Raw genomic sequence first — 27,732 nt, forward strand, 5'->3', positions numbered from 1 at the left:
TGATGATTATTGTGGTACCGATCTTGATACAAATTAATTTTTTTATAAAAGACAAATAAAATATTTTAGATATTTAATTTCCTATTTGGTAAATTTTTTAGAGATTTTACAGTTAAATAAAATTTAAATTTAAAATGATTTACATCCTATGTATATATACATACATATATATAACCATTCAACTTTACTTAGTTACATAGATAATTAAGATTAGTCAAGATTAACGATTCTCGCCTCTTGTGATCGTGCTCTTATATGCTCACTTCTTGTTTAGCAAAATCATAACCTTCAAGGGTGTGTTTAGATTATAGTTGCATCCAACTAAACCCGCGTTAAATTCAATGCACAAATCACATAGCTTTTCCGTTTGTGCATTGGAATGTGTAATTTTTTCATTCAACGTGAATAGAACGCCTATCGAAACACACTCTAAGACTTGTATACATAATTTTAAAACTATGTTGATTTTGATGCCATGAAAATCGAATTAAATGAAGTCTGGATTCTTGATTTATGAACCAGAAAGGAAAGGAACCTCTGCTAGAGTTGGTAGGGAGATGTTGAGTTTATGGAGAGCTAAATAGGCAACGATACCAGCAGCATAACCTGCAAAAGCAAAGCCACTAATCTGCAAAAAGGAGACAAATGACTTCTGTCATAAATTACTTACAAACATCATATAAGTCTTATGTGTAGAGTAGGAAATACCTTTCGTAAGTACCAAAAGAAGTCCACCTTTTCCATCCCCATGAACGCAACTCCAGCAGCTGAGCCAATAATTAACATGGATCCACCAGTACCAGCACAAAATGCAATCAATTGCCAGAACTCAGAATCCTGAGGGAAAGAAGTGACATCATACATTCCCATTGTGGCAGCAACCAATGGAACATTGTCTATTACTGCAGATATGAGTCCAATAGTACTGGCAATCAGTTCACTACTTGGCACATGTGCATCAAGGTAGTTTGCTATTTCCCGAAGAATCCCAGCTGCCTCCAGGCTGCCAATATGATGGTTAAAATTGATCAAGTAAATCAGTTAACATGAATAATTTGGAAATTTAAACATATGCCATAATGTAATCACAGTTCATGCAAAAGAAAAGGTAAAACAGGTAATATATCATCTTTCCAGAAGGACTAGACTTTTGGGGTATCAAAGTCATGTTTGTATAATTTTTTTCATAAACAGTTTTAGAAGAAGCAATTAAGAAGGAAAAATGAAATAAGCTTTTTCCATAAGCTAAAATTAGCTTATGCATAAGTTAAAATTAGCTTTTGGAAAAGCTATATGAGAGAGCTTCAACAAATTAGCCTATGGGAGAAGCTTATATCATTGTTTTTTCTTCATTATGGAAAAGTTTATCCAAACAGGACCTTAATCGATTAAGTCATAGTAAGTGCTCTTCTACACAAAGGGACAATGACATATTTGATGACATGTTTTTTATTGATTTAAATGCATGAACACTTTGGTTGTTGTCTAAAGCTAACCACAGCAGAAAAATTAAAATATATTTCTCTATTACCTGCTAACGGATAATAGAATTCCCAGAAAGAATAGTACTCCTTGGGTGTCTATCCTTGAGAGAGCCTGGGGTACTTTTAGCTTCTGCCTTTCAGATTCACCGTAATGGATAGCATCTGTGAGGATCCAAAGCACACCGAGTCCAAGCAGCATCCCCATGTATGGAGGCAAACCTGTAAGAGCCTTGAATACTGGGACAAAAATCAAAGCTCCTAAACCCACAGAGAAAACAAGCTGTCCTCGAGGAGCAATCTGTTCCGATGCCAAGACATTGGGAGAATTTTGTCCCTTCCCATTAACTTCACTGAACAGAAGAAGAAAAATTAACATCATCTGAATTGTAATATGTTGAGCTAAATCTCACAATTCAAATCAGCCTGTGGCTGACTTTTGCAGTGGAAGAAGAGTACCTTGTCAGGGACATTAGAGCCAGTGGAACAGCTAGAGAAACGGCTGAAGGTACAAACAAATCCTATAAGTAAAGAAAATGCAATTATGGATACTTGTTCATTCTGCATTGCACTGAGTTGAATCCAAGTGTTCTTCAATCTTCATGCATCAAAGATCAGTTTAACAGAGAGACTTTCACAAAGGAGAAATCTTAATTTAGGGCGATTCAAACAAACAAATCACACAGGAACAAATTTCCAACCAACAGATAACCTTCACTGTTTGAACTGTAGATATTTGCCCATGTATCCACAGCATAGTAGTTGTAACATCACCAATAGGAGTCCATGCACCCCCCGCATTTGCTGCTATTACAACAACAGCTCCAAGAATCCTGTCAACAGAATCCAAATCAACCACCTGAGGATTTGATAAGGTGTATCCAAACCTCAAAATAGTTGGAGAATACTAGAAAATGAAAACTTAGAAGATTCATCCACTCCTCTGATTTTCTGAATTCTTATGCCCTCAAAAAAAAATTCTGAAATTCACTAATGCAGATTAAAAATTTATATGATAAGGCGAACACCATTTCATATTTATGAATCATAAGCACTAGCAGGAACTGATAGAGTAAAAAGATTAAAAATTCATTTCTGGAGGAAAATTTGTCAAGATCTCCCAAATGATAATTAAGAATTTTTAAGACAATGAAAAAAGCCAGAGTGTTGCAGTATAAAATTGCTCATTTGATCCAGGAAGGAGCAGAGCTATCAAGCTTTAGAAGTCGAATACTTGAAACCTTAAATATGGTCATATTTAATACTTCATCAAATGGGTTAAACATTACATTGGAAGTTAACAACATAACAGACACATACTTTCGGTACTCTGATGGAGGCACCAATTTCCGCAACAGAGAAACCATAACTATGGTGGATGTCAGGTTGTCTAGAACTGAACTGAGAAAAAATGTAACAATTCCAATCTGCAAATTTAACGTTAATTTGTCAACTCCCATTATTGAGAGAAAATAATTAGAGATGCGAAGTGCAGAAGATTTGAATTTAGGTTTGGGGGTGGCGATGGAAATTGGTGCATGTCTGGTTCATCTTATTTTAAAGAATAATTGCTTTTTTTTATCAACTTTCTGAGAGAGTTTTAAAAAAACTATTATTTTCCAAAAACAATCAAGAAGCAAACATGCACCAAGTCTTGTCGGCCCTTCTGTTTGTGATGTCTTTTAAAATACCAACATTTTAAATATCAAAAATTGAAAATTTGTTGTTATTGTGCAGCTTAACTGGTACAACCTCATTTTGTGAGTAGGAGCTCTTGAATCTGAGCCCTTCTGCTGTGTGCATCATCCAAATTTAACAGTAACATTCAACAACTAATTTAATTCAAATTTCCAAGAACTCTCAATTTGCAAAGAATCTGCTAGGAAGCATTTCTAGTAGGATTGACAATGCAGACACAAAGCAGTGAAAGCACTTACCACCCAGAGGAGAAGGCGTGGGTTTCGGGTTGTTATATTGTCAGTAACCAGCTTAAATCCTTGATGAGCATCAACGATCTCAACAATGGTCATTGCACCAAGCAAGAAAAACACTATTTCACTGACTTCTGCAGATGCATGTGTAAGCTCTGAAACAGCTATATCAGTTGATGGAGCCTATAGATAAAGAAAGGGAGACAAGCAACCTCAAAATGTAAAAATATAAATAAACTGACCAGTGTCTGTAACTAACATATCAGTAGGCAAACCATCATTTATTAAGTGGTTGTATTCGGGGATGCTGACACTAAGGAAACAGAAACTATAGGGTCAGGAGCAACCTATTTTCCATTATATCAGTGGAAATTACACTTTTCTACATCATATTCTGTGTATCTGTGGCTACCAGTTGTTGGAAAAAAAATTAATCCCCAAATGAAAAACACAATCTTCAAGGTAAACTGTTGTAGTTTTTGAGCCAAATCAACTTACATTTCTTAGGTCCAGAAATCCCTCTAAGTTTTATAATTTTTTCAGAGACTTGTGTAAGGTTCAACAAAAGAAAGTTGATTTATTCCAAATGCAGATAGTAGCATATATAAGACCACAAGTTCTTTTGCAGATTTGAAATCAAACCCAATGTTGAAAATATAAAGATCCTTTGGTTCACACTTGAAATTGTGCTGCAATTTTAAAGGCTGGATGTGGAAGGGCCATATGTTTGAACATAATGGTACCGGTACCAGATACATAAAAATTGTCCTTATTAGTTCCTCCTTATCTTTTGCAAAGATGACCAAGTAAACAAACACTAAGAAAAAAAAAGTGCATATATGAGTATATGGTACCAGATACTTAAGCATCTCTTTTCCATTTGAAATTTACAAATATGCATATATGGGAGTAGATGCATTAAGTGCATTCATAGTATGCTGTGTCCTGCACATTATCAGACAAACAGCAACTGCAACCTAAATCTCAAAAGCATAACAATGGACACATTAAATTCTGATTAATCTCAAAAGTTAAAACACAAAAAGATAGACATTTACCCCAATACTCCGTATCACCCATAAGCTTACAGCCATCAACAGTCCCACTCCACTTTTATTGAAGGCTAGAGATTCTTCAAATATGATGCCTGCATATCCTATTACAAATAGCAATGCCATAGCAAGATCCTACAGTCCAATGTCATGGAAAACAAATAACTATTAGAATATGCATATTTAGAGATATTTTCCCTAATACACGTACTTCACTATGAAATGTGCAGCATTGAAATCAGGATAGAGGACATTGAAGTACCTGATTAGTGGCTACCCAAGAATGATTAATTGCCACTGCCCCAGTTGCAGCTGTTGCTAATATTGCAACAGCTTTGAGGAAATCAGTCTTGGGCTGGTAGCTGTCTTCAAACTCTTGTGAGCTTGTTTCATCGAGTGAACATAGGGGATCACAACTCCCAGATTCTGGTGTTAAGTTCTGATACCATTTTCGAAGTGAAGAGCAGTGTGAGCATTAACATATCAGAAGCAGCTTCTATAACCTTGTAACATACTAATGTGCACTTTTCCATGATGCACAACTAACTGACTGAATCACCACAATCAACCCTTTGATTTTACATTTTTATGTTCTTACTAAAGCCGATTCGACCACTATTTTTGAATTCAAATATTCAATCAATTTTCCGCAAAATTTGGATCTTTCATGTATAAGTGAGGTACCCTTGACCCAGATTATGCATCTCAACATCAAATATCCAAATTCATATATAAGCAGACCAAAATGATTAAAAGGGTATTCTTAGAACTCAGTTAATGGGTCATACAGAAGAAGAACCTGAAACTGTTGCTGAGAACTTTGTTGAGGCTGAAAGGAAGAAGGTGTAGGGTCTCTGGCCTTATCTTCGGCACGTGCCAATACATTGTGACGGAGCAACGTGGGGATGGCACCTGCGAATCTGGTTCTGCAAGAAGAGGAGCCAAAGAAGGGTGAAGATTCAACGGTGCAAAGGCCAAGAAGTGGAAGTCTAGAATTATGCAAATGCTGGAACATGGGCAAGTGTGTCCCAATTGAAAACGTAGCCATTCGCACAACAACACAACTGAGTGTTCTACTTCTACTTGGCAAAATGAGATGACATCAACAGGATGGGTCAATTTAATTTCATAGTAGGAATAACATTGAGTCCAATTTGATTCTAGTTCTAGTTTTAAAAATTAATAAGGGCAATACGAATAATTTTTTCTTTACTCCAAGAACTATGTTTTTGTCATGTTCTGTGTGCCTTTGACCATTGTTAGGTGACAATTGTAAGTTTGTTTAAATAAAAATAAAAAGAAAGTGTTTTTTAAAATTGAAATCTTATTTTTTTATTTAACCTGAAATAGTTTAGACAAACATATTCTTATTTTATTAAAAAAGTTATTTATTTTAATAAATAAATTTAAACAAATTGGCTCATTAGTTTATATTTTTTTAAGAAAAAAAATGAATTTATTAACTTATAATGAATTTAAATATAAATAATTTCTAAATTTAAAAGTAAAAGGTTTAAAAGGCAAAGTATAAAATTGGTAAAAGTTATACTATGTATCCATGTTTTATAAATTAGAATGCATAAACTTTAGAGCAAAATTTTAAACAAAGTAAAAAATTAAAGTTTTAAATGTTTATATTTTAATGTACTTTTTGACAATAATGAAATTTCTTTTAGGATTAAATTATAATTTAATCCCTAAAAAAATCATCTTTTTTCGATCTCTTGTTCTTGAAAATATTTTGCTGTGATAGTTATCCTCTAAAAAAACTGACTCTTTTTAATTTCTCATCTAGAAATAAGAATTATACACACATAATATATTTACTTAAATAAAAAAATGAAATGTGACAGTTTTTTCAGGAATTAAATGTGAAAATGATCTTATTTATATTTTTATCATCAAATTACTTTTAAATATTTTGAAATGTATAAAAAAAATCATCTTCTTTATATTTATATTATAAGTTTGGGTAAGTGTGATAAATTTAAGGATTTTATTCAATTCTTATAGTTGAAAAAACAAAAAGAAAATCATTACAGAGGCCACGTGGGACTTAAGGAATGGTTATGGTGGAACAAGTTTGAGCCACTGACCCCGCTTGAACAAAAGCAAGAGATAAACATTAAACACTGCAAAATTCGTAGGAACCGCACAATTGAGCTAGTTGCAAGTCACCACCATGGCACTTGTTCAACCCTTTGCTTCTCTTTCAATCTCTTTTCGCGGTAACCTCTCTCTCTTTCGTTTATCAGAAAGAAACAATCTCAGGTTCAATTTCTAACTCTCAGAGTTGAACTGTGTTGCAGATGCTCGTGTTTTCACTGCACCAAAATGCTCTCCCACCACTCACTTTCCTCATCGGAATTTGGTTCCAACTCGAGCATCATTCATCGCTGGTTCCCCACTGTGTAAGACTTCTAGTTCCTGTGCTGTGGTTACTCCTTATCATATTTGAAAATTTCATTCAATTATGCCAGTGTCACTGCATTCCATTCACAATAATTACTACCTTTAACTTCAAAATTGAATGCTCGGATGATTTAGCGATCTGGGGTTCTTCTTAATTTCTCAAATATGTTAATTAACAGAAAAAGAAAAAATAATCGCATGTTAGTTACGATTCTGAAATAAAGTAGAACTCGTGAACTGAAACTTTTTGTAGAGTAGACTATCTTAGAATTTTGCAGCTGGAGATTACTACAGGCCACAGCTTCTTCTGTTAATGTTTAGTACATCTTTTAGATCCTAGACTTAATTTTAGCCACAATTAAATCTATTGCAAAATAAGCTGGTGAGTCACAGCTTTGTTTCATTCTATTGCAAAATCTGGTTTTTCTATCTAGGAAAAAACTGCTTTCTATCCTGTGTCTTATTTTCGATAGAAGGATCACACAAGTTAAGCCTGTGAACTAGCTAATTTTAAGCAACTAAAAATGATAGCATGAATGAGAAGTGGTATCTGAAAATATTGCCGCTAATTTTTTTCACATAAACTTGCAATATCGCCGCATTGTTTGTGGATAATCACTTTTTATTTTGTTTCACCACTATCTTCTCGTCAGTTCTTGATATAATCCTAAAAGTCAATCTGTTAAAGTATTTACAGTTGGGATTTGTAGCTTTATCCATTAGACTATAACGTTTATGATGTTTTTTCTTGAATGGTTGGGGAAAGGGGGTGGAACTAAAGAATTGTTTGAATTGTCTCTCTCTAGTGATTCGAAGAAATCATGGAAGGAATGGTGCATGCAAAGCAATGCCTGTTTCAATAAGATGTGAGCAAAGTACCCAGGAAGGGAACAGTTTAGATGTGTGGCTAGGCCGGCTAGCCATGGTTGGGTTTGCAGTAGCCATCACTGTTGAAATTGCTACCGGGAAGGGACTCCTAGAGGTACGATACAGTATATACTATCTAGTAACTAGTGGATTCTTACTTCAGGCATGACTTAGACGGCAAGCACTTGTCTACAACTTTCAGTCATGATACAATTTATCATTTTCGTCAAATGATTAATTGGCTTTCGCCTCCTTTTTTTATAATCCTCTACCTGTTTGAAGTTTACTTTGATATTCTAACTGTAATACACTAATACGTTAATCTTTCTCGCTCCTTTACTTCATTGAGCTTGTGGCATCCACTGGTAAAATAAGCTCAAGTGTTTTTTTTTTTCATTATTATTGTCCTCGTTGGTAATAACTTAATCTGAGTAACTGTTCATGATCTTTTAAACTATTAAGTTCAAAATCAAGCATATGGGTTCACATAACTTAACTAATTCTAAGCTTTATGAAGTTCTGATGCTCCTTACTCCTATCCCCCCCCAATTCTAGAGATTATTAACGATCCATTGCAAAAGAATAACAGTATTCCTTTACTTTGATTTTGCAGAACTTTGGACTCACAAGTCCACTGCCTACAGTTGCCCTTGCAGTAACAGCACTTGTGGGTGTCTTGACGGCTGTTTTTATCTTCCAGTCAGCCTCAAAGAACTAATCACATATTCCGACTCCTTGTGTTTGTTGTAAATTCTGAAGCTCAGAGATTTCATTTTGGGAGATTAATTTTATCATCCTTTTCTGTAATATTTGTTTCGATGAAAAGAATTGGCAATGAAGCCTGAAAAATCAAAGTAACTACGTGTTAAATATAGTATGACCTCAGCTTTCCCTGTTGCCTTCATCCATGTCAAACTTTAGTTTTGTGAATTGTGTTGTCCTCGTAGCATAAGTTGAGAATTAAGGAGGGTTTTCACTTAATATCGTGAAGAGTTTGCAATCAGCATAATGCATTACTCACACAACTAAAATTGGCACGGAAGAATATCCTGCTACACAAGAGAATAAACAACTCTTTACAGTATATACAACTAATGATCCTGCAACCAGTAGTCTGTTTGTTTGGGGGCACAACTGTTATTGTCAATATCATGACTCAACCTAAAAATGAGAGTTTAATGCAGAGCTATTATAATGTGTTTCGTTCTTAATGATCATGACTCAACTTAATTGTTTCAAGTTCAAGATTACAACTTAATTGTTTCCATCACCTTTTTCACCTTCTGGATTGGCCAATCCGAAAGGTAAAAAAAACACTCTGAATTGGTGCAGGAAGCAATTTTCGGGGTGTAGAAAGCAACTGTCTTGTTGCAGTATCTTGTAAGCAGGAGGCATTTATTTTCTATATTTCAATTATTGAATCTGACACCTCTATGTATTCCAGAATTCCAAAATGTAAATTTACATCTCGAAATGAACTTTCTAAAATGCAACAGGAGGTGTCAAATACAATAACTATTGAGACCCAGATTTGCCTCATGCTTCCATTTGCATTATGGACTATATAGTGCTATAATTCGTCTTCGTCAAGATACAGGACCTCCCAAATGCCACGAGTGTTACTAGGTTGCTGACGAACAAAAAGTAAGGGTGTCTTCATTTTATTTACAAATATCATATCCCCAACCCCCAGAAACATAAATTCTCTAGTGAATTCTTCCGTTCCGTCCAGGTACATTCAAGGTACTTTGCCATATCCGGCCAAGGACTCTATCCCAGGTCTTGAATTGATTCGCAATTGAACATTTCCAACCAGGAAGCATGACACGATCCTGGTCATACTCCTTTAATAAATATTAGCCACAATTATACACAACATGATTAACTTTCAACTATGGATGGTCTTCCTATTTGAACAGACATTCTTATACAAGGTAGTGGCAAAAAATGAATTTAAAACATTAGATGACTTGATTATCAAACGAATGTCACAATCCTAACTTGAACTATCTTTTCTCTTCTTTTTAGGAACCCTTCAATGTTCATAAAAAATTGTTTATATATGTGGGAAGTTTCATGTGTTCCTAATTACTACATTGAGTTGCTATGCTCGGCAGAAGTCAGTCACCTATTCAATAAATACTGCTATCAAAATAGTGACCAATTACCATAACCGTTGATTTTTGCATTCATAATTCGATTTTACAGAGGAAGTAATAAAATTATGGAAAGACCCTGAAAAAAAATGATCATTTATAGCAGCCACACAAAGACAGTACATTTCCCTAGATTGTAGTCCAGTTGAAGCCTTTGATTTCTTCTTCTTCTTGGATCCATTTTTGTTCACTTTTTTCTTGGGTTGTTCCTCTACTAATGGTTGCTTGTTCTATATATATTGATGAATGGCAGAGAGTGGATCCGCTTGAAAGTTAGGATCATTGAGAACAGCAGAAATTTGATCTCTTTCAGTCAATCTGATGTACAAGGACAATAGGTTACAAATACAATCTTACATATCAAATGATAAGTTGGCAATGCAATATTGAATAATGATGGGAAACACTCACACTAACATCTGCCTGGATTTACACTTAAGTTTGCTGTCATTCTCACAACCTGGTTTCTTTGATGCCTTCACCTCAGGAAGAGACTCTAAAAGTGAAGATAGATTATATGCCTTCAATTTCAACCTGGTTTCTCACAACCTGGATTTACACTTAAGTTTGCGGCCTTTGTTGTTTTTTCTGACAGAAGACAACATTTTCAGAAAATCAATAACACGGACACATAAAAGTGATAAAACTAGCGGAGCATATATCTCGAAAATGAAATGAGATTCAGTCAGTGCAACAACACAGCAATCAATCTTCAGGACGTCTTCAATAAAGATTCGTCTAGAAATATTTAAGATAACTGGTAAAATCCATAAAAGATAAACCATCAGTTCAAGATGGTTCAAAAGTTTACTATCTAACATTGGAACATGAAAGTCTTCCTTTAAAAAGGAAAAATAAATATGTATATATATAATATTATTCTATTTAAAAATTTTATTAGTCTTAAATCTGTAAAGTAAAGTGCAGTATAAACATCGAAAGATTTTCTTAAAAATCAGTTCATAAGGAAATGGTCTATTCAATTATATAAACAGTTATCATGTTTGTTAATCAGCGGATGTGAGATTCTCAATAAGCCCAAAAACACTTATTAATATTTACCAACTATTTATTCTTTTGTTTTAATTTGCTTTATGATTACACATATCCAGGGAGCGCTAGTCGGTGGGGACTTCCTTGAACTCGAAAACAGATATGAACCTCTTATTGTGGACGGTAGCCGGACCCAGAACGGACTTTGTATCTAAAGCATTAAAAGCAAATCAATAGTATAATAACACGCACGCACATGTGTTGTGACTTGTGAGATTGTGAGGTATAACTATAATTTAAATTATTTAAAAATTCAAAATATCAACGTCATCATCACAAGAACAAATATAAACACCATTCATTACCATAGACCATAGTTTACACTTTACACAGACATCGTCTTTTATTCAGATAGTAACGCACTTCTACATACAAAGAACCTTTTTAAAAAATAGAATAGAAATCTATCTATTATTTATAATTTATTTTTCTTTTTAATTTTAACCGACAACAGATTACGGTGTTGGTCTACCACGGTAGGCTTGCTTGCAAACAGAGCTAGGTTTCTGTGCGGGCGAGCACAGCTGCGACGACCCTGGACACGCATGCAGACAATTGTCCCCCAAGCTGCCGGAAACCGCCGTGCCGGCCTCCATTAGCCCCGCTGGCGGCTTTCCGACGAAAAAGTTGCCGTCGAGGAACAGCCTCTTCATGGACTTGATCTGCCCGTACTCCAGCGGGATTGCGCCACGCAGCGCGTTGTAGCGAATCGACAGGAACGACAGCGCGGGATACGCGCCGAGATTCGCGGGCGCGTAGCCTCGGATTCTGTTAAACCCGAGGTTGAGCGCGACGAGGTTGCTGTTGCTGCTTCCCTCACGCGCCTCGAGTGGCCTCGAGATCTGCACCCCCGTGAAGGTGTTGTTGGCCAAGTCCACTTGCTGCAGCGACGGCAAAAGGAAGAACCACGACTCGACGGTTCCGGTGAGCGCGTTCTCGCTGAGCTCCACCACTTCCAATTGCTTCATCCCTTCAAAGCTTTGTTTTTGGAGAGACCCAGATAGAGAATTGGCCTTGATCGCGAGTTCGAGCAAGTTGGGTGGGAGCTTCGGGATTGAACCGGTTAGTCTGTTGAAGCTGAGATCGAGTCTGCGGAGTGTGGTGAGGGAGTTCATTGAGTTGGGGAGATACCCAGAGAGGGAATTGTGTGCGAGGTCAAGAGATTGGAGTGATTTGAAGGTGGTTATGGAGGAAGGGATTGTGCCCGAGAAGGAATTGGATCGGAGGGTTAAGGTTTGGAGGTTGGAGAGTGAAGAGATTGAAGAGGGGATTGGGCCGAACAAGTTGTTTTCAGCGAGGTCTAGTGTGGTGAGTTGTGTGAGTTGAGAGATTAGTGGGGTGAGTGTGCCTGAGTACCCTGCTGGGTCGAGAGTGATTTGGTTTATTCTTGTGGAGTCTTGGGTGCAGGTGAGGCCGCAAATGAAGGAGGTGCGGCGAGGGAGTGAGCATGGGTCGGTTGTAAAGTTCCATGAGGCGAGGCATGACCATTGTGTGATGGAGGAGGGTTTGATTGAGGCCTTGAAGGCTTTGAGTGCTGCAATGTCTGAGGGTGAGGTCAGGGCTTGGACTAGGATGCTGTAGTTGTGGATCAGAGAAATGGAAATGATGGTTAGGCAGAGGAAATTGAGGTTTTGCATGTTGGATTTGGTGGTATGGTTTCTGACTAAAAGATGGGTTGTTTAGTTGTTAATTTTCTAGGTGTTAGTTTGTGTTATGGTCGTCGGTTTGGAGTGTTGGTGTGTGAGTCAGTGGTTGGTGATATTTTTAGGGGGGAAGGGCCATGCTTCAGGTACAATGTCTGATATTAGTAATAATAAAAAGAAACAAAGTACATGGTGAAATGGGAGGCGACAAATGCTGCTCTGCAGAAGAAAAAATGCATGTGATTTTGGTCCTTCCTCAAAACTTCCTTTGAGGGGACATTAAATACATAGATTTCACTTCATAAAAGTATTAATTGATAATAGATTAATATTAATTATGACATGAATATTAAACAAATAATTTTATAGTACATGTTGAGTCACATTAAATTAACTTTTTATCAATTAATGTTTTAAATTTTATGAAAATATCAAAATTTTAGATTTTATAAAATTAAAGGATTAAATGTTTTAATTTTAAAATAAAAAATCTAAAATTGTAGATTTTGAAAAATATAAGAATTAACGTATAAGGATCAAATGTCTAAATTAGGGATAGTATATTCGTATCTAAAAAATATTATTTTGTGTATGGTACGAATATACTTTCTCCAAATTTTTGCCTATAAATTGTACAGATGGGAAATGCTTCCTCTTGAAACATTATTACAAAAATTTAATATGATGACAAAATTATGAGATACATTGGATAGAAGTTATGAAAAAAAATAGCATGAAAATTATTAGAATTGTGATTATAATAATGATTGTGGTGGGTTTCTCACAATCTCATTACAATCATGACCTTCGTAAACTAGAATGTACACGTTCATTATTACCTCTTGGCAATTGCCTTTTATATATGTATCGCATGAAAATATAGATGGCTGGGTGTGGTTTGACCAAGTTCATTAACGTCAATATTGGGATTCATCTTTATACAACATTGTTGTCCTTTTAAGGTTTTATAATTATTTTTTATCATTGATTATTCTCATTTATTTATACATACAATGAGTTCTTGCATTCAAATAGTATCCATACTATATATATATATATATATATATATATATATATATATATATATATATATATATATATATATATATATATATATATATATCACTGCTGTTTAAATGTAGCCATCAAAATTATTTGTAAGTTCATATATATAAACTTCCAATTCCTCCAAATCACGTGGCTTTGAGTTATCAATATAACCTGGGAAAACAAATATAAGATATCTATTTTGCACATCTTAAAATTTAAAATTTGATAATTTATTCTATGATCCTCATTTTATTTCCTTGACGTGTTAGTAGTTATTTGATTTTTTTCAATAAAAATATTATGTTTATATTAATACCAAACTACTTGATACTTCATTTATGTTAATATCAAATATCACGTTTAGCTTATTTTACTTTGTATAATTTAACTATTATTTTTCTTTATCACATACATTTTTAAAATATTTTAAAGTTTCATTAATTGAATTTTTTGTTATGTCAATGATATTTCAACCTATTAAGTCAAAGGATAATTTCATTTGACAATGTTATGATTATCATCGAGCTGAAGGATTTTTACACATTAAGAGTCAATCACAAATTTTCCTACAAAATAAATCATCCACACTTATGAGCAGAAAATGCTTAAAAATATTTTTTAACCTTTAAATAAATAAAATATTTTATTATATATACATAATTTATGTTCATTTTCAAAATGTGAATTTCGTCGCAATATCCTACCATTTTTAACATCAGTCGTTTCTTAATTTTCATGTTGCATTGTATCCTTGCCTTGGAATATTCATTCTTGACCAAATTGGTGTGAAATTAATTTATTAGAGACAATTTTTTTAGTTTAACATTATTTTTAATAATTTTTACTAAAATTTTAGAATTCAATAATTTATTAAATGATTATTTATTATTAAACTAAGAAATGTAAAGAAAAAATTATCTTAAAATAATCCATCATCCGAAATATGTAAAAAAAAAAAATATGCACGTACACATTTCAAAAATTAAGTAACAGTAATAATGTTTTTTTTTGGTAACATTTATTAATATTATTGCATTTACAAATTTAATTACTAAACATTTCTCTTTATATTTAATGTTATTAACGTAATCTTTATACAAATATATAAAAATTATTTTTCATTCTATAATTTTCATAAACTGATCAATTATGTCTTATAATCAGGGAAGTGAGTACTTAATAGATAAATTATCTTAACACCCTCTTCTTAGTTTTACTTTAACTGCACATGCACTTACTCATTTTTTTGTTCCTACGAATTAATAACAACCTAACTTTTTGGTGTTGGTCACACTGATATTCCCTAATCCCTTGACAATGTCAGACTTTTAACTCCAACCGATCATGTGTCGCACATGTCTTTTAATAATTTTTCTTCTTCTAAAATAGCCATGCTTCTTTGAAGAAGAAAAAATTGCAGCAAAAACAAGTCCAAGTAACTGTCCAAACTAATACAATCGATCTTTCTTGTGACTCCAAAGGCTCACTGTAACTGTTCAATCTTTAAAGATCCCATTCACAGATTCAACTCCACAAAACAAACAATCTCTCCTCTTTCTCTTTTTCCATCAAACCCACTCCCTCTCTTATCCCAAATGCAGAACTCCAACCCATCTTCTCCTCCGACGGTGCATTTTGATGAAGATGATGGCCGTTTTTGTGGCTGTAGGTGGCAGCGCTGCGTAAGCAAAGAAAAAGCTTCGAAGGTGGTGCTGATTTTGATTTGGTTTCGTTTGCGATTCTGGTGAACTTGTTGGTTCCTTGGGGGTGGCTGTCACTTTGTAAAAAGATGATGGGCCGTGCAATTCAGTTTTGCTCACTTGTTTTTAGTGTTTTGGAAGAAATTGCCCCTCTTGGGGAAATGAGAAATTCATGGATATATTTTGAAAATTTATGAGCTTTTCAAAAAGTTTTTTTTTTTTGGACTTTCGAATACACTCTTGAATAGGGATCTAGAACTTCATGTGTGATCAAGTTTAATCTCATAATTTAAAATATTATAATTATTTATAATAGTTGGGGATAAAAATATTATGAAAAAAATGACAACAAATGAAGTTATTATTTTTATAGTAATTATAGATGAACTAGAATGTAAAGGATATTTTAATATAATAAAACAACTAACGCATGTAAATAATTTTAAAAAGATTCTTATAAAAAACAAAAAAAAAATATTCAAAACAATATGTAGTATCTTATAAGAATGACCAAAGGGAGTATTAACCTTTTTTTTTTGTCTGCTAGAAAACCTATGACAACAATTAGTAAAGAGAGAATATATTTAATATATTATAGAATGCATTTAATATAACATTTAATTAAGATTTTTATATATTTAATGTAGCATTTAATGTAATATTTGTATACATTTAATCTAGCATTTAATTTATTATATTTAATGTAGTATTTATATTAATATTTAGGTTAAATTGTAATTTTGGTTTTTCTATTTTAAAATTTGTGATTTTGTTCCCTAAATTTTTAAATTTATGCAATTTTAGCCTCTGCCTATTAAATGAATGATGTAGCACTTCAATGATGACATTAAACTCATTTGAACTAGTGATCTGAAAAAGTAATTTATAATTTAAAAAATATTTTATAAAATAATTAACCATGTACTAATTTATTTACTATTTTTGTCCCAAAGTGTTGCATTTGAAAAAATATGTTCCAAAATAAGTATCACATTTGAATATTCAATGTAATATTAATTATTTTTTCTAGTTTATACTTAGAATGAGATTAATTGGCTAATTACCAATGATACATAATGATTTCATTGATTCTTAATGATAATTTGGTAAACTGAAAATTAAGTGAAAACGAGTCTATAGCTATTTATGTTAAGATAAATTTTGTTAGCCAATATGAACTTTAATTTAGAATTAAAACAAAATCAAAATAGAAAGACATAGAAGAATATGAAGAAAAAACGATCTGTGATTCTAAGAGTGAACCTGATGGGAGAAAATAAAATTATAAAATATAAATTTAGAAGAAAAAAAAAAGAGATTTTAAGTAGTTGTCCAGTTATTGGACCTTGGTAAACACCATTTACCAACCTTATATAAAGAAAATGCGAATAATTTGATTGAAAATAATTTAAATAAAAAGGTTTGATAATGTAATTTTAACCTTAATGATTCATAAATCATAAAATAATTTTAGCTTGCAATTTTGAACATTTTGCCTAAAGATTACTGATATTTAGTTGTTTATTGGATGCCTATATACGAGCTAAATCTTTGTTGAAATTAAATGTTAGACGAGACAGATGTTTAAGAAAGAATTTGACACAAGCTATGTGGGATTCAAGGAATTGAATATGATGCCAAATGGCTGGTAGAGCACACTGACATAAAACTTGTAGGTAATATATTGATGACTTTTTAAGATTTGGGTTGTCTCTTGTTCGACTCATGACTCTAATTCGTGAAGACAATTTCATTGGAGGAGCAATTTGCTCAGATGCACGTGATGATGGAGCAGTTTTCAATCCTTAGAGTCAATTTCTTCAATAGAAAGGTATATCCCTTCTTCTCAATCTCCCATAATTTATCAAATATTACCTATACATTGCTGCAGTTTACTTCCAACTCTTTTTAGCTATTGATTTTGAGTGGGTTAAAAATAATCATCGTGTATAATTGTAGATATGCTAGAGTTTTAAACATGGTGTTGATGCTGGAGTAATGTATGCAATTCATGTTGCTGCTTCCTCAATGTGAAAAATACTCGATCCAATTCAGGCAATGTTTGTTGCTCACGGTGTCAGTGACTAAGGGTAACAAAGCTAAGGCAATTTTGAATTCTCTAAAGTGAACCAGAGTCGAGTCTGTTGTGAGACGTGAACTAGAGTCGTGTGCTTTGAGAACAATAACAAGATGCCACGTAGGGAAGAGCTTCAAGTTGCACGGATTTAATTCGATGGCTATTATTTTTATTCTCATAGTAAATATTCTCATATATATATAAATTAATTCGTGTATATTAAAAAACAATTAAATCATATAATAATTTATATATAATATAGTATTTATAGTATAATTCAAACAAGAAAAAATGGTTTTGTGGTTTATGTGGTGAAAGAGATAGAAGAAGACCTGTGTTTTAATCTCATTTCAACCATTTTCATAATATTTTTTAAAATTATAAACAACTTGTCGCATCATTACTCCACCTTACATTCACTTTGAAACTGTGATTTTAAAAAGGAAAAAAAAAAACTACGGATTAAAAATTATAGAGGATCAAATTACAATTTCATCTTATATTTAGTATACATAATATATATTTAAATATAATAATAGTATCAAATTTTATATTATGAAATATGTTATATTTAATTAGCCTTATATTGTGTATAATACAAATATTCTTACCATTCTTAATTTTGTGTCCATTTTGATTGAGGAATTAGTTTGTCAATTTATATTAAATTTAATAATATAATCAATCAGTCATATATATATATATTTTTATCCTTTCCGGAAACAATATGTCGCCGCCTCAATTTTTCAGACCAAAATGATTTTTTAAAATTTTTTTGTCATTGTTGTAAAAATAACAAATAATAAATAAAAAAATTAAAAAATAACATTCTGTCAAGAGATGGATGTGTTTCATTCATCTTTGTGTTTCATTCATCTTTCTCAGTCAACCATGAACTCTCGATCACTCTTTGCCTTCCTCTTCGCAATTTGCGCGCACTCCGTCGCCGTTGCCGACACCTCCTCCGCGTATCCTTCCATCCCCGGCACGGAAACCGGTGAGTGCTCCCTCCGCGGCGTGGGCGTGGGCGACGGTGTTCTGGTTCCTCCACGGCGAGAAGTATACGAGGAGGGGCGAATCTTCGACATCACTCACAGATATGTCCCCGAGATGCCGGTGTGGGACTCGACGGAGGGGCTCGGGCAACACTTCCTGTGGCTCGATAAGAGCATGAAGAATGGCTCGCTCGCTAACAGCTCTAACATGAAGCTCGGTGTTCACACCGGCACCCATGTCGACGCGCCCGGTCACTTTTACGACAATTACTACGACGCTGGCTTCGACGTTGACTCACTCGACCTAACGCTCCTCAATGGTAACATAACACTACTCTCTCTGCAACTTCTATCATTTGTCTCTTTCTTCAATTCAATTCTAGATTAACAAAATTAGATAATTAATAGTAGGGTTCGTAATTTATTTACTTAAATTAATCATTTTCGTTCATATTGGTGGTGTTGTTTGCTGTCGTTTTGTTTCATTTTTGAAATACTGTTTTTTGTCGATAACGAATTATTTTAGATGCCGACAACTGATACGCTATTTGTTCTGTTCATAGGCCTTGCACTTCTGGTTGATGTTCCGCGGGATAAAAACATTACTGGTATGTATACCTGTTTTTGAACTGCTCCATACTGTGTATATATATATATATATATAGTCTGGTTTTATTATTTTCCGATTAATTCACAATTTCTTATGCGTGTAAATGCTAGATCTTCCTTCACAGTAAATATGTTAGAAAATTGTATTTGTCTTAGTGCCATTCTCAAGCTTGAAGTTGGGTGGATGCTTTGCTTTCCCATATTCAGACTGTTTTATATTGAATATCTGTTATGCAAAATGCAGGCTAAACCCCTGTTATCATTTGTTTTGTTTAATTGAAACATTGCTAATTTTTCTTGTTCTAGCTGAGGTTATGAGGTCCCTGAATATCCCTAGAGGTGTAAGCCGTGTGCTTTTCAGAACTTTAAACACTGACAGGTATGTTGTATAAGTTACATGTATCGTGACTGCTGTATGAAGATTTTCTTCCTGTTTGTCTACCAGAAAAAAAGTGAATTTATTAAAGTTTCTTCAGTGCTTCTCTGATGCTGCTTCATAGTTCTTGCAAATACATGAAATGTGTTTTGTACAGCATTATTTTTTTAGATTATTACAATATTTGTCTTGAGATCTATATCTATGAATTGAACACAAAATAAGATCAAACAGTCACTTGCAGTGTTAATGCATAATTATTTTTATATGTATGAAAAATAAGTTTCTAAAAGGAAATAACTTGTTGTTTCTGAAGTTAAGTCTTATCTCTTATAGTTTTGAAATTGTTAGCAACATTTTTATTTTCTACAAATTGCATTGCATTCTTATACTTTTTCAGTCTTTTGTTACCTTTTTACGTTCAGATTCAATTTTGGGTTGCATATTATAGTCATTGTAGGGTGGTTGTTGATCTGAATCTGTTAACCTGCACACAGGTAATTGTAGTTTCCTTCATTTTTTATGTGTATGGTCTTGTGATGAATAGGTTATTAGAGAATGGAGAGGGGGTGGCTGCTGGCCGCTGGTGGAGTTTATACTCAGAAAAAAGATTGGCTAATTACCAATGATACATATTGAGTCATTGATTCTTAATGATAATTTGGAAAACTGAAAAGTGAAAATGAGTTTAAATCTATTTATCTTAAAAGAATTTTTGTTAGTCAATATGAATTTTAAATTAGAATTAAACAAAATCAAAATAGAAAGACAGAGGAAGATGAAGAAAAAAGATCTATGATTCTAATGAGTGAACTTTACGGGAGAAAACAAAATTATAAGATACAAGTTTAGAAGAAAAAATATGAGATTTTAAGTAGTTGTCCAGTTATTGGACCTTGGTAAACACCATTTACCAACCTTTATATGGAGGAAATGCAAGGGCGGGGAAGGTTTTGAATGAAAATAATTTATATAAAAAGGTTTATAGTGCCTTTCCTTTTCCTCCCTTTCCATGTATCCAAACATACCCTTAAGTATCTTTTATTTGATCATGTAATTATAACCTTAATGATTCATAAATCATGATATAATTTTAGCTTGCAATTTCAACATTTTGCTTAACAATATACTGATATTTAGTTGTTTATTAGATGCTATATGTGAGCTAAATCTCTGTTCAAATATTAGGCGACTCATGTTTAAGAAAGAATTTGACACAAGCTATGTGGGATTCAAGGAGGATGGTGCAAAATGGCTGGCAGAGAACACTGACATCAAACTTGTAGGTAAGATATAGATGACTTTTTAAGATATGGGTTGCTTCTTCCCTCCCAAAAGCATTTCCTCTGTCTCTTGTTCGACTCATGACTGGTTCCTTATATCTTGATCTTACTTTTGTCTTTACTTACTATATCTCTAGTGTGTGTGTTAGAGTTATTAAATTTAGGCAATGAACATTAAAATAATTAAAAATTAGGGTTAAATGTGATAATGATAGGGCATTTTGCTTCATTCTCTCTTTGTTCTCTTATTTCAGGATATAAAAATAGCAACTTAGCATGCAAACCCACTACATATTTTAATTCAATTTTAATATCTTGTACAAGGGAGCAACTACAGTGGAATTCTTTTTCTGTTCCAATTTATTGTAGTCATACTTTTTTTTTTCTTGTTAAAGTTGTTATTGCATTAATTCAATTTCTATTGCAGGAGTTGATTACTTATCTGTTGCTGCTTATGATCACTCCATTCCATCTCATCTTGTTTTTCTGGAAAGCAAGGTAAGAAATTCTGTCTCTTGTTACTCCTTATTAGTAACAAGCTACTCATTCCCACTCACTATCTTGTGTTGAAAAAACTGAAAACTACAACTAAAGATCTTCTAGGCCCTAAATATGTTAGTTAGTGCCTTAAATCCAGGATCGTTCTCCCATCTTAAACTTTTGTACTTGTATTGGTAATGGTGGGTTAGATGTCTAAACTCCAATTTTGGTATTCTTTTTTGGCAATGAATCTCACTAGTGTTTCCAGCAAATGATGGCAATATCAATTTATTTGTCTTCTGTATCATTTGATGTCTTGTTCAGGGAAAATAACTATTTGTATTGATTGCTTTTGTATTTGTGCTTCTCAAATTAATGTACATTTTATGTCTGACACTCTGACCACAGACTTCTCAATAATTTATAAACTTTATGAAACTTAAGTATCACTTAATCCCTATCACTAATTTCCCCTGTTCATTATTCTTAATAGAAATTTATAGATGGTCAGGTTTATCAGCAGAGAACCTTTAGTTTCCATTGCTGATCTTACCCTTTTCGTTCATTCATAACGGTTCTTCAGTTGATTTATCTTAATGTTTGGCTTTAATACACTTGTTTGGGCTCAGCTGTTGATGAACTAATCCAAAATTGTGGTGAGATAGCATTCTATCTGAGAGGCTCTTACCTTTTGTTTAGTTTATTTGGAAAGATAGTTGTAGTTTAAGTCAGTAGAACATGCAGATGGGTAAGGAGAAGTGGTTGTTAGGATGTGTCTTTTAATTTTGTTGTTTGAAAGAAAACTAAAAAATTGCATCATGTGTGGCTTGGATAAGAGCTAGCATAAGCAATGCACTGACAAATTTCAAATACATCAGGAAATCATTCTTGTGGAAGGCCTAAAGCTTGATGATGTCCCAGCAGGAATATATTCATTGAATTGCTTGCCTCTTAGGTTGGTTCACTCTGAGGCATCACCAATTCGATGTATTCTGATCAGATGATCCATGATGGGGTCAAACCTGGTTTTCAATTGCACGGTATGATTATATTATGAGAATGTGCCATATTCTTTCTGTGCATAATTATCCTTACCCTTATTAAGTCAAAATACTGATGCTGAAGGATGAACCTGCCATTAGAAGCAACGTAGCCCCGAATACAATTAGTGGTGTCCATAAGAAGCAGTTTGATGCAAATTGCAAGCTAAGCTGATAGTAGTACGTTGAAATTACTCGTATTTTACGTCCTTGGGTTGTAAACTACCGAGTTATTGTGATTAAACTTCAGTTGCGGACTAGGGGTCCACCTGTATTAACTTATGTTTTTAATATTTACCTAGGCAAGTACTTGCGCAATTCTGAATACGCATGCTTGTACGCCTCAATAATTATATCTATTTCTCTATGAAAAATAATGAAATACTAGTAAGGATCTCGTGCAATATAATTGAGCGTGTGTAAATAAAAATCTGTATGAAATCTCAAAAAAAAAAAAATACTATATTTTAAGAAATATTTTTTTAATACATTGGAAAAGAATAGACGAGAGCAGGAACCTATCTACTTAAAAAGTGAACTCCAAGCGCATCAGCTAGAACTTACCCTCCGTTTGGATTGAAGGTAAGAAAATGGGAGAGGAAAAAAATAAAAAATTTGAATTGAGTGGAAAATGAAATAAAAGAAAATTTTAAATTGTTCTTCCTTCGTCCCAGATTTTGCAAGCCATCCGGCACAATAATTATCCTCCCTGAAATTGAAAGTGTGTTTCAAGAGGAAATGAAAATTATTTGTATTGATAATTTAATATAAGAGTTAATATTTACATTGTAAATGTATTAAAAAAAATACATTTACTTTATAAAATGAGAAAGATATGCGGTTGAACGAGAATCGTATGGTAGTAAAAACTCTTAAAAATAAAATAAGAGTGTGTTTGGATGAAGAAATTTAAAATTCTGAAAAATTTTAAATTTTAAGAAATTTTAAATTCTAAAAATTTCAAATATTTCAATTGAAATTTTTTTATTTTCAAAATTTTGTGTTTGGATAAAAAAAATTAAAATTATGAGGATGAAAAAAATGAATGAAAAAAAAAGAAAAAATATGATTGATGTGCTAGTTATACGTGTTCTTCTATTTGGGAGCTCAGGAAGTATTTCTTGAAGAAGACCGAAGAGAATTTCAATTTCTCACATTTTAGAAGGAAATTGAAATTCCAGATTTCTAGTTGTTTAAAATTCTATTTTAAAATTCCAAAATTTTAAATTCTTTATAAAAAATATCCAAACAATGAATTCTAAATTACAGAAATTCAAATTTTCTGATAAATTACTTTCCTCAGTTAAAATTCTCTATTCAAACGCACTTTAAATTATTTTCTAAGAAGAATGTTGACTAGTGTTCAAGAGTATGGTTGAAATAATTAAATCCTTGAATTATTATGCCATTTAATAATTTTCTATTGGATAATTTTATCTCAAATTTATTGGATTAAAATTTTTTATCATATAAATTAATACACAAAATCTTATATTAATATATAATTGTTTAATGTCTCATTTATATACACAAAACTTGATGTATAAAAAAAATATACATAAAATTGACGTGATATATACTTTTAAAACATATAGAAATATCTGTAAAAAAATATAGAAATAAGAAAAAATATAAAGTAACTAAAAAATATATGATAAAATATTTTCATTATTTAATATATTAAATAATTAATATTATATATAATTATTTATATCTCTTACTTAAATATATATATATATATATATATATATATATATATATATATATATATATATATATATAATTGTCTCACAAAATCAAATAAAAAATGAAATACATTTCTCTTTTTTTATAAAAGGTATTTTCCAAAAAAAATTTAAACAAAGTAGAAAATGACTAGAAGTTAGAAAATATCTCATAAAATATTCTTATCACAGTCTTTTCTAATCATAAAAGACTATATAACTTAAGGATAACTATTTTTCTACAATAGTTAATTTAAAAATAATATAATTTCTTCCTTTTATATATACGACTCAATTATTTAATTTATCATAAATAAAAAAATAATTAATTTAATTGATAATAATAAATTTATCTTAAATTTATAATTTTTTATAAACTATTATTGTAATTAATATTTTTTAATTATTTGTTAATATATATATATATATATATATTAAAGGTAAAAATAACTAATATAAGAATTTTTATAGATTAAATCTTATAAAAAGGATAATAATTTGTAATTTGTAATTAATCAATGGATGAACCTCTTACGTGTCCAAATTATTGGGTGGACGAAAATATCTCGTTCATGGTAACGATAACGAGGAATGGACTGTACGGACTGATGCTGTTCTGTTGGTGACGATTGTATCCACATTGAGACGAAATCTGACGATGAAACGTGGAGCATTATTGTCAGTGCTTGCGTTCGCCTTCGCGGCGGCGATCTGGGCGGCGAACGGCAACGACAACCTCGTCCCGCCTAGGCGGGAAGTGTACGGCAATGGCCGAATATTCGACATCAGTCACCGGTACCAACCCGAGATGCCGGAATGGGAATCGAATAACGGCATTGGGCAGTTCCTGTGGCTTCCCAAGAGCATGAAGAACGGTTCCCTCGCCAACAACTCCGAAATGAAACTCCCAACACACACCGGCACGCATGTCGACGCCCCCGGCCACGTGTTCGACCACTACTTCGATGCCGGCTTCGATGTCGACACCCTCGACTTGGACATCCTCAACGGTCACTCTTCTTTTCTTATTCCTTTATCTTTTCGTTGCCGCGCTTAGGAATTCAAGTTTAGGATAGTTTATAAACACTTTCTTTTATCAACCGAAACACCTCTTAAAGATAAACTCATGAGCAATAAACGGATATTATTAGGATATAACCTAAGGATGTAGTAGACTTGAGGTCGGAACACATGTAATAATGATACTACCATTGCATAATTTCCATTTAAATGCCTGATTGTTTGTTCTGTGTGCAGGACCTGCTCTATTAGTTGATGTTCCAAGAGATAGTAATATAACTGGTATGCATTTTTTTTTTTAATTTCATTTGGTGTACGAGGATAGTATGCCGTGGGCAACTTTCTGGTTTTAAAATTAATTTTGTACTGCTATTATGAAAATGTGTTGTCCTTTTTCAGCTCAAGTTATGAAGTCGTTGAATATTCCAAGGGGTGTTGTACGTGTTCTCTTCCGAACGTTAAATACCGACAGGTAATGTCTACAAGTTGAGCTAGTATTACAACGTTTTGTGAACTCTGGGACTTAAAGTTCAATAAATTTGAAGAAACAGCTTGGAAATATAACTAGTGGCATTCTTGGACTTTTGTGTTTGCCTGAAATATGTTTTTGAAGTTCATGTAACATTAGATTTCCATGCGAAGGAACTTATTGTTTTTATACACTTCCTCAGTATTTTAGTACTAGTTTTTTTTTTAATGCTTTGTCAACTATCTGTTGTCTCTATTTCCTTCATTTTCATTTCTGTTTGAGTGAGCCATGAGTGCAGCTATATATATTTTTATCCATTCTGCTTGTGTCAATGGCTATATTCTCCTTGAAGATAGACTATTAAAGCAGGTGAGGGTGTTAAGCAAAAGAAATATTAATTATGATTAACAAGTTCTTATAGCTGCTGTTTCCATTGATTTTGATTATATGCATATATGCTTGATCAGGTCTTTAGATTTTGACATTAATGTCTAAGCTATGGTATCATTTTCACAATTTTGAACTTCATAGCATTTGAAACCAAATGTTGAACTAAAATTTGTTAAATTATTAGGCGGCTTATGTTTCAGAAGGAATGGGACACAAGCTATGTAGGATTCACAGTTGATGGAGCTAAGTGGCTAGTGGATAACACGGATATCAAACTTGTTGGTAGGTATAAGTTGTTTTGCTATATTGGCTGCAGTTTCCCATGTGCATTTTTCCTGTCAGGTGTTCCAACTCCAATGGCTGGATCTAGTTTTGCACTTGTAGCCTGCTTCCCCTTAAATTATTTTGTTTGACTGACTTCATAGTTTTTTCATACATGTAATGCAAAATAAATAGATGAAGATGAATGTTTAGGCATTTTTGTTTGCTTGTTAGTGAGTTGAATAGCTATAACTATTTCCATTCTTGATGAAGATAGCACAGGATAATTTTGAGCTCCTGTGTGGGAAAACTAATGATCTGGATGTGTGACATTGATTACCTGACATTTATATTCTGTGGTGCAATGCAGGAATTGATTACCTATCTGTTGCTTCTTATGATTACTTGATTCCATCTCACCTTGTTTTTCTAAAAGACAGGGTAAGAAAAAGTTCCCTTCAAAGTGTTAACTTACTTATTGTCTCCACATCAATTCCAATTCATTTGGCATCTGTTCTTCTGATAAAATATTTAACTTTTTAGTTTGGAAGATAGTTGCCAATTAGTAGGTATGAGATGTATTTTGAAATGAGATTGGTAGTCTTGTCTTCAGATTTCCTTGTATAAACCAAATTGAATATGCTTCATTTGTTGCTTGGATAAGAGATAAAATCAATGTGACCTGAACTAACTACTGCAAATGATTTAGGAGATCATTCTCGTGGAAGGCTTGAAGCTTGATGATGTTCCAGCAGGATTATATTCAGTCCATTGCTTACCTCTTAGGTTGGCTGGTGCTGAGGGATCACCAATACGGTGCATTCTGATTAAAAATTAGGGTACGTGTGAGCTTGGAATGGATAACTTGGATTTGCATCTTTTTTCTTTGTGTGTGTGTGTTGGGGGGGGGGGGGGCTGGAAGGGTATGTTCTATTTTTTAATTCTGTCAAAAGTTGAATTCTTCTTTTCAGTGAATCAATAGCCAACTCTGTGTTGAAATTGCTGCAGGAAACAGTGCTGTTTCAAAGTAGTTTTTGCATTTGCAGAGCAAGAGGGATGCATCAATCTTTGCAATACTTGAATTTGGTTCTCTTTTGTCTGCTAGGCTGGAACTGATAAATTGGCATAGTGGTGTGGTGTCCTTATGGAGCAAGATAGTTTCAATGTTGTGCATCAACTTTTGTGGCTTACGTTTACACTTGTTAAAAACATGCATAAGCACTTCAAGAAATCATTTTGAAATGGAAAATAATGTATATATAGATAATTTGCACGTAGCATTAGCACTTCGAGAAAGATGCAATGGAATAAGTTGGCACAATGGTGTGTCTTTGTGGAGCAAGATTAGTAATGTTTGTTAACTTTAGTGGCTCATGTGTACACTTATTCTTGTTTCCTAGTACAGAATTGCAACTTTCGTTTTGGGCTTGTTTCAATAGTTAGTCCATCATAGAGCACCATGTACTTGAAAGTTGATGGATTGAAGATCAAGGTGGGATTGTTATTACTCGCAGCTATGACCATGTGATAACTGGATACTCTCTATCTGTTTTGAATTCTATCAGAAGAGTTTAATTTTTCTATTCAGTAGATCAATAGCCGACACAGTATGTTGAAATTGCTGCAGGAAACGATGCTGTGGATCATCAGTAGTTTATGCGTT

At 33.0% G+C, this 27,732-nt stretch overlaps 5 protein-coding genes across 5 annotated transcripts; 3 read left to right on the forward strand and 2 right to left on the reverse strand.

Moving 5' to 3' along the window:
* Window positions 1–284: 284 nt before the first annotated feature.
* LOC100779521 (sodium/proton antiporter 2) lies at window positions 285–5,623 on the reverse strand. Its single transcript, XM_003536568.5, has 10 exons — window positions 5,264–5,623; window positions 4,727–4,903; window positions 4,471–4,599; window positions 3,419–3,595; window positions 2,802–2,908; window positions 2,194–2,314; window positions 1,941–2,002; window positions 1,532–1,834; window positions 709–1,003; window positions 285–628 (listed from the first exon to the last, which is right to left on the reverse strand). Exons 1-10 carry the CDS (start codon window positions 5,510–5,512, stop codon window positions 512–514), a joined length of 1,737 nt encoding a protein of 578 aa, XP_003536616.1. The 5' UTR covers window positions 5,513–5,623; the 3' UTR covers window positions 285–511.
* Window positions 5,624–6,609: 986 nt separating this feature from the next.
* Window positions 6,610–8,640, forward strand: LOC100306702 (uncharacterized). Its single transcript, NM_001248240.2, is given in 4 exon segments — window positions 6,610–6,692; window positions 6,774–6,875; window positions 7,683–7,858; window positions 8,357–8,640. Coding segments are annotated over 4 exon segments (429 nt in total). The 5' UTR covers window positions 6,610–6,646; the 3' UTR covers window positions 8,462–8,640.
* A 2,595-nt stretch (window positions 8,641–11,235) lies between these two features.
* On the reverse strand, window positions 11,236–13,612 carry LOC100780948 (leucine-rich repeat receptor-like serine/threonine-protein kinase BAM1). The gene has a single exon (XM_003536571.5). It carries the CDS (start codon window positions 12,587–12,589, stop codon window positions 11,408–11,410), a length of 1,182 nt encoding a protein of 393 aa, XP_003536619.1. The 5' UTR covers window positions 12,590–13,612; the 3' UTR covers window positions 11,236–11,407.
* Window positions 13,613–18,160: 4,548 nt separating this feature from the next.
* Window positions 18,161–22,523, forward strand: LOC100781483 (cyclase-like protein 2). Its single transcript, XM_003536572.5, has 7 exons — window positions 18,161–18,737; window positions 18,981–19,025; window positions 19,333–19,405; window positions 20,591–20,688; window positions 21,113–21,183; window positions 22,044–22,205; window positions 22,291–22,523. Exons 1-6 carry the CDS (start codon window positions 18,263–18,265, stop codon window positions 22,167–22,169), a joined length of 888 nt encoding a protein of 295 aa, XP_003536620.2. The 5' UTR covers window positions 18,161–18,262; the 3' UTR covers window positions 22,170–22,205; window positions 22,291–22,523.
* Window positions 22,524–24,466: 1,943 nt separating this feature from the next.
* LOC100782032 (cyclase-like protein 2) lies at window positions 24,467–27,652 on the forward strand. Its single transcript, XM_041005961.1, has 7 exons — window positions 24,467–24,939; window positions 25,187–25,231; window positions 25,349–25,421; window positions 25,993–26,090; window positions 26,440–26,510; window positions 26,779–26,908; window positions 27,078–27,652. Exons 1-6 carry the CDS (start codon window positions 24,588–24,590, stop codon window positions 26,905–26,907), a joined length of 768 nt encoding a protein of 255 aa, XP_040861895.1. The 5' UTR covers window positions 24,467–24,587; the 3' UTR covers window position 26,908; window positions 27,078–27,652.
* Window positions 27,653–27,732: the final 80 nt, after the last annotated feature.

Source organism: Glycine max, chromosome 10 (assembly GCF_000004515.6).
Source record: "Glycine max cultivar Williams 82 chromosome 10, Glycine_max_v4.0, whole genome shotgun sequence".
Taxonomy (NCBI): Eukaryota; Viridiplantae; Streptophyta; class Magnoliopsida; order Fabales; family Fabaceae; genus Glycine; species Glycine max.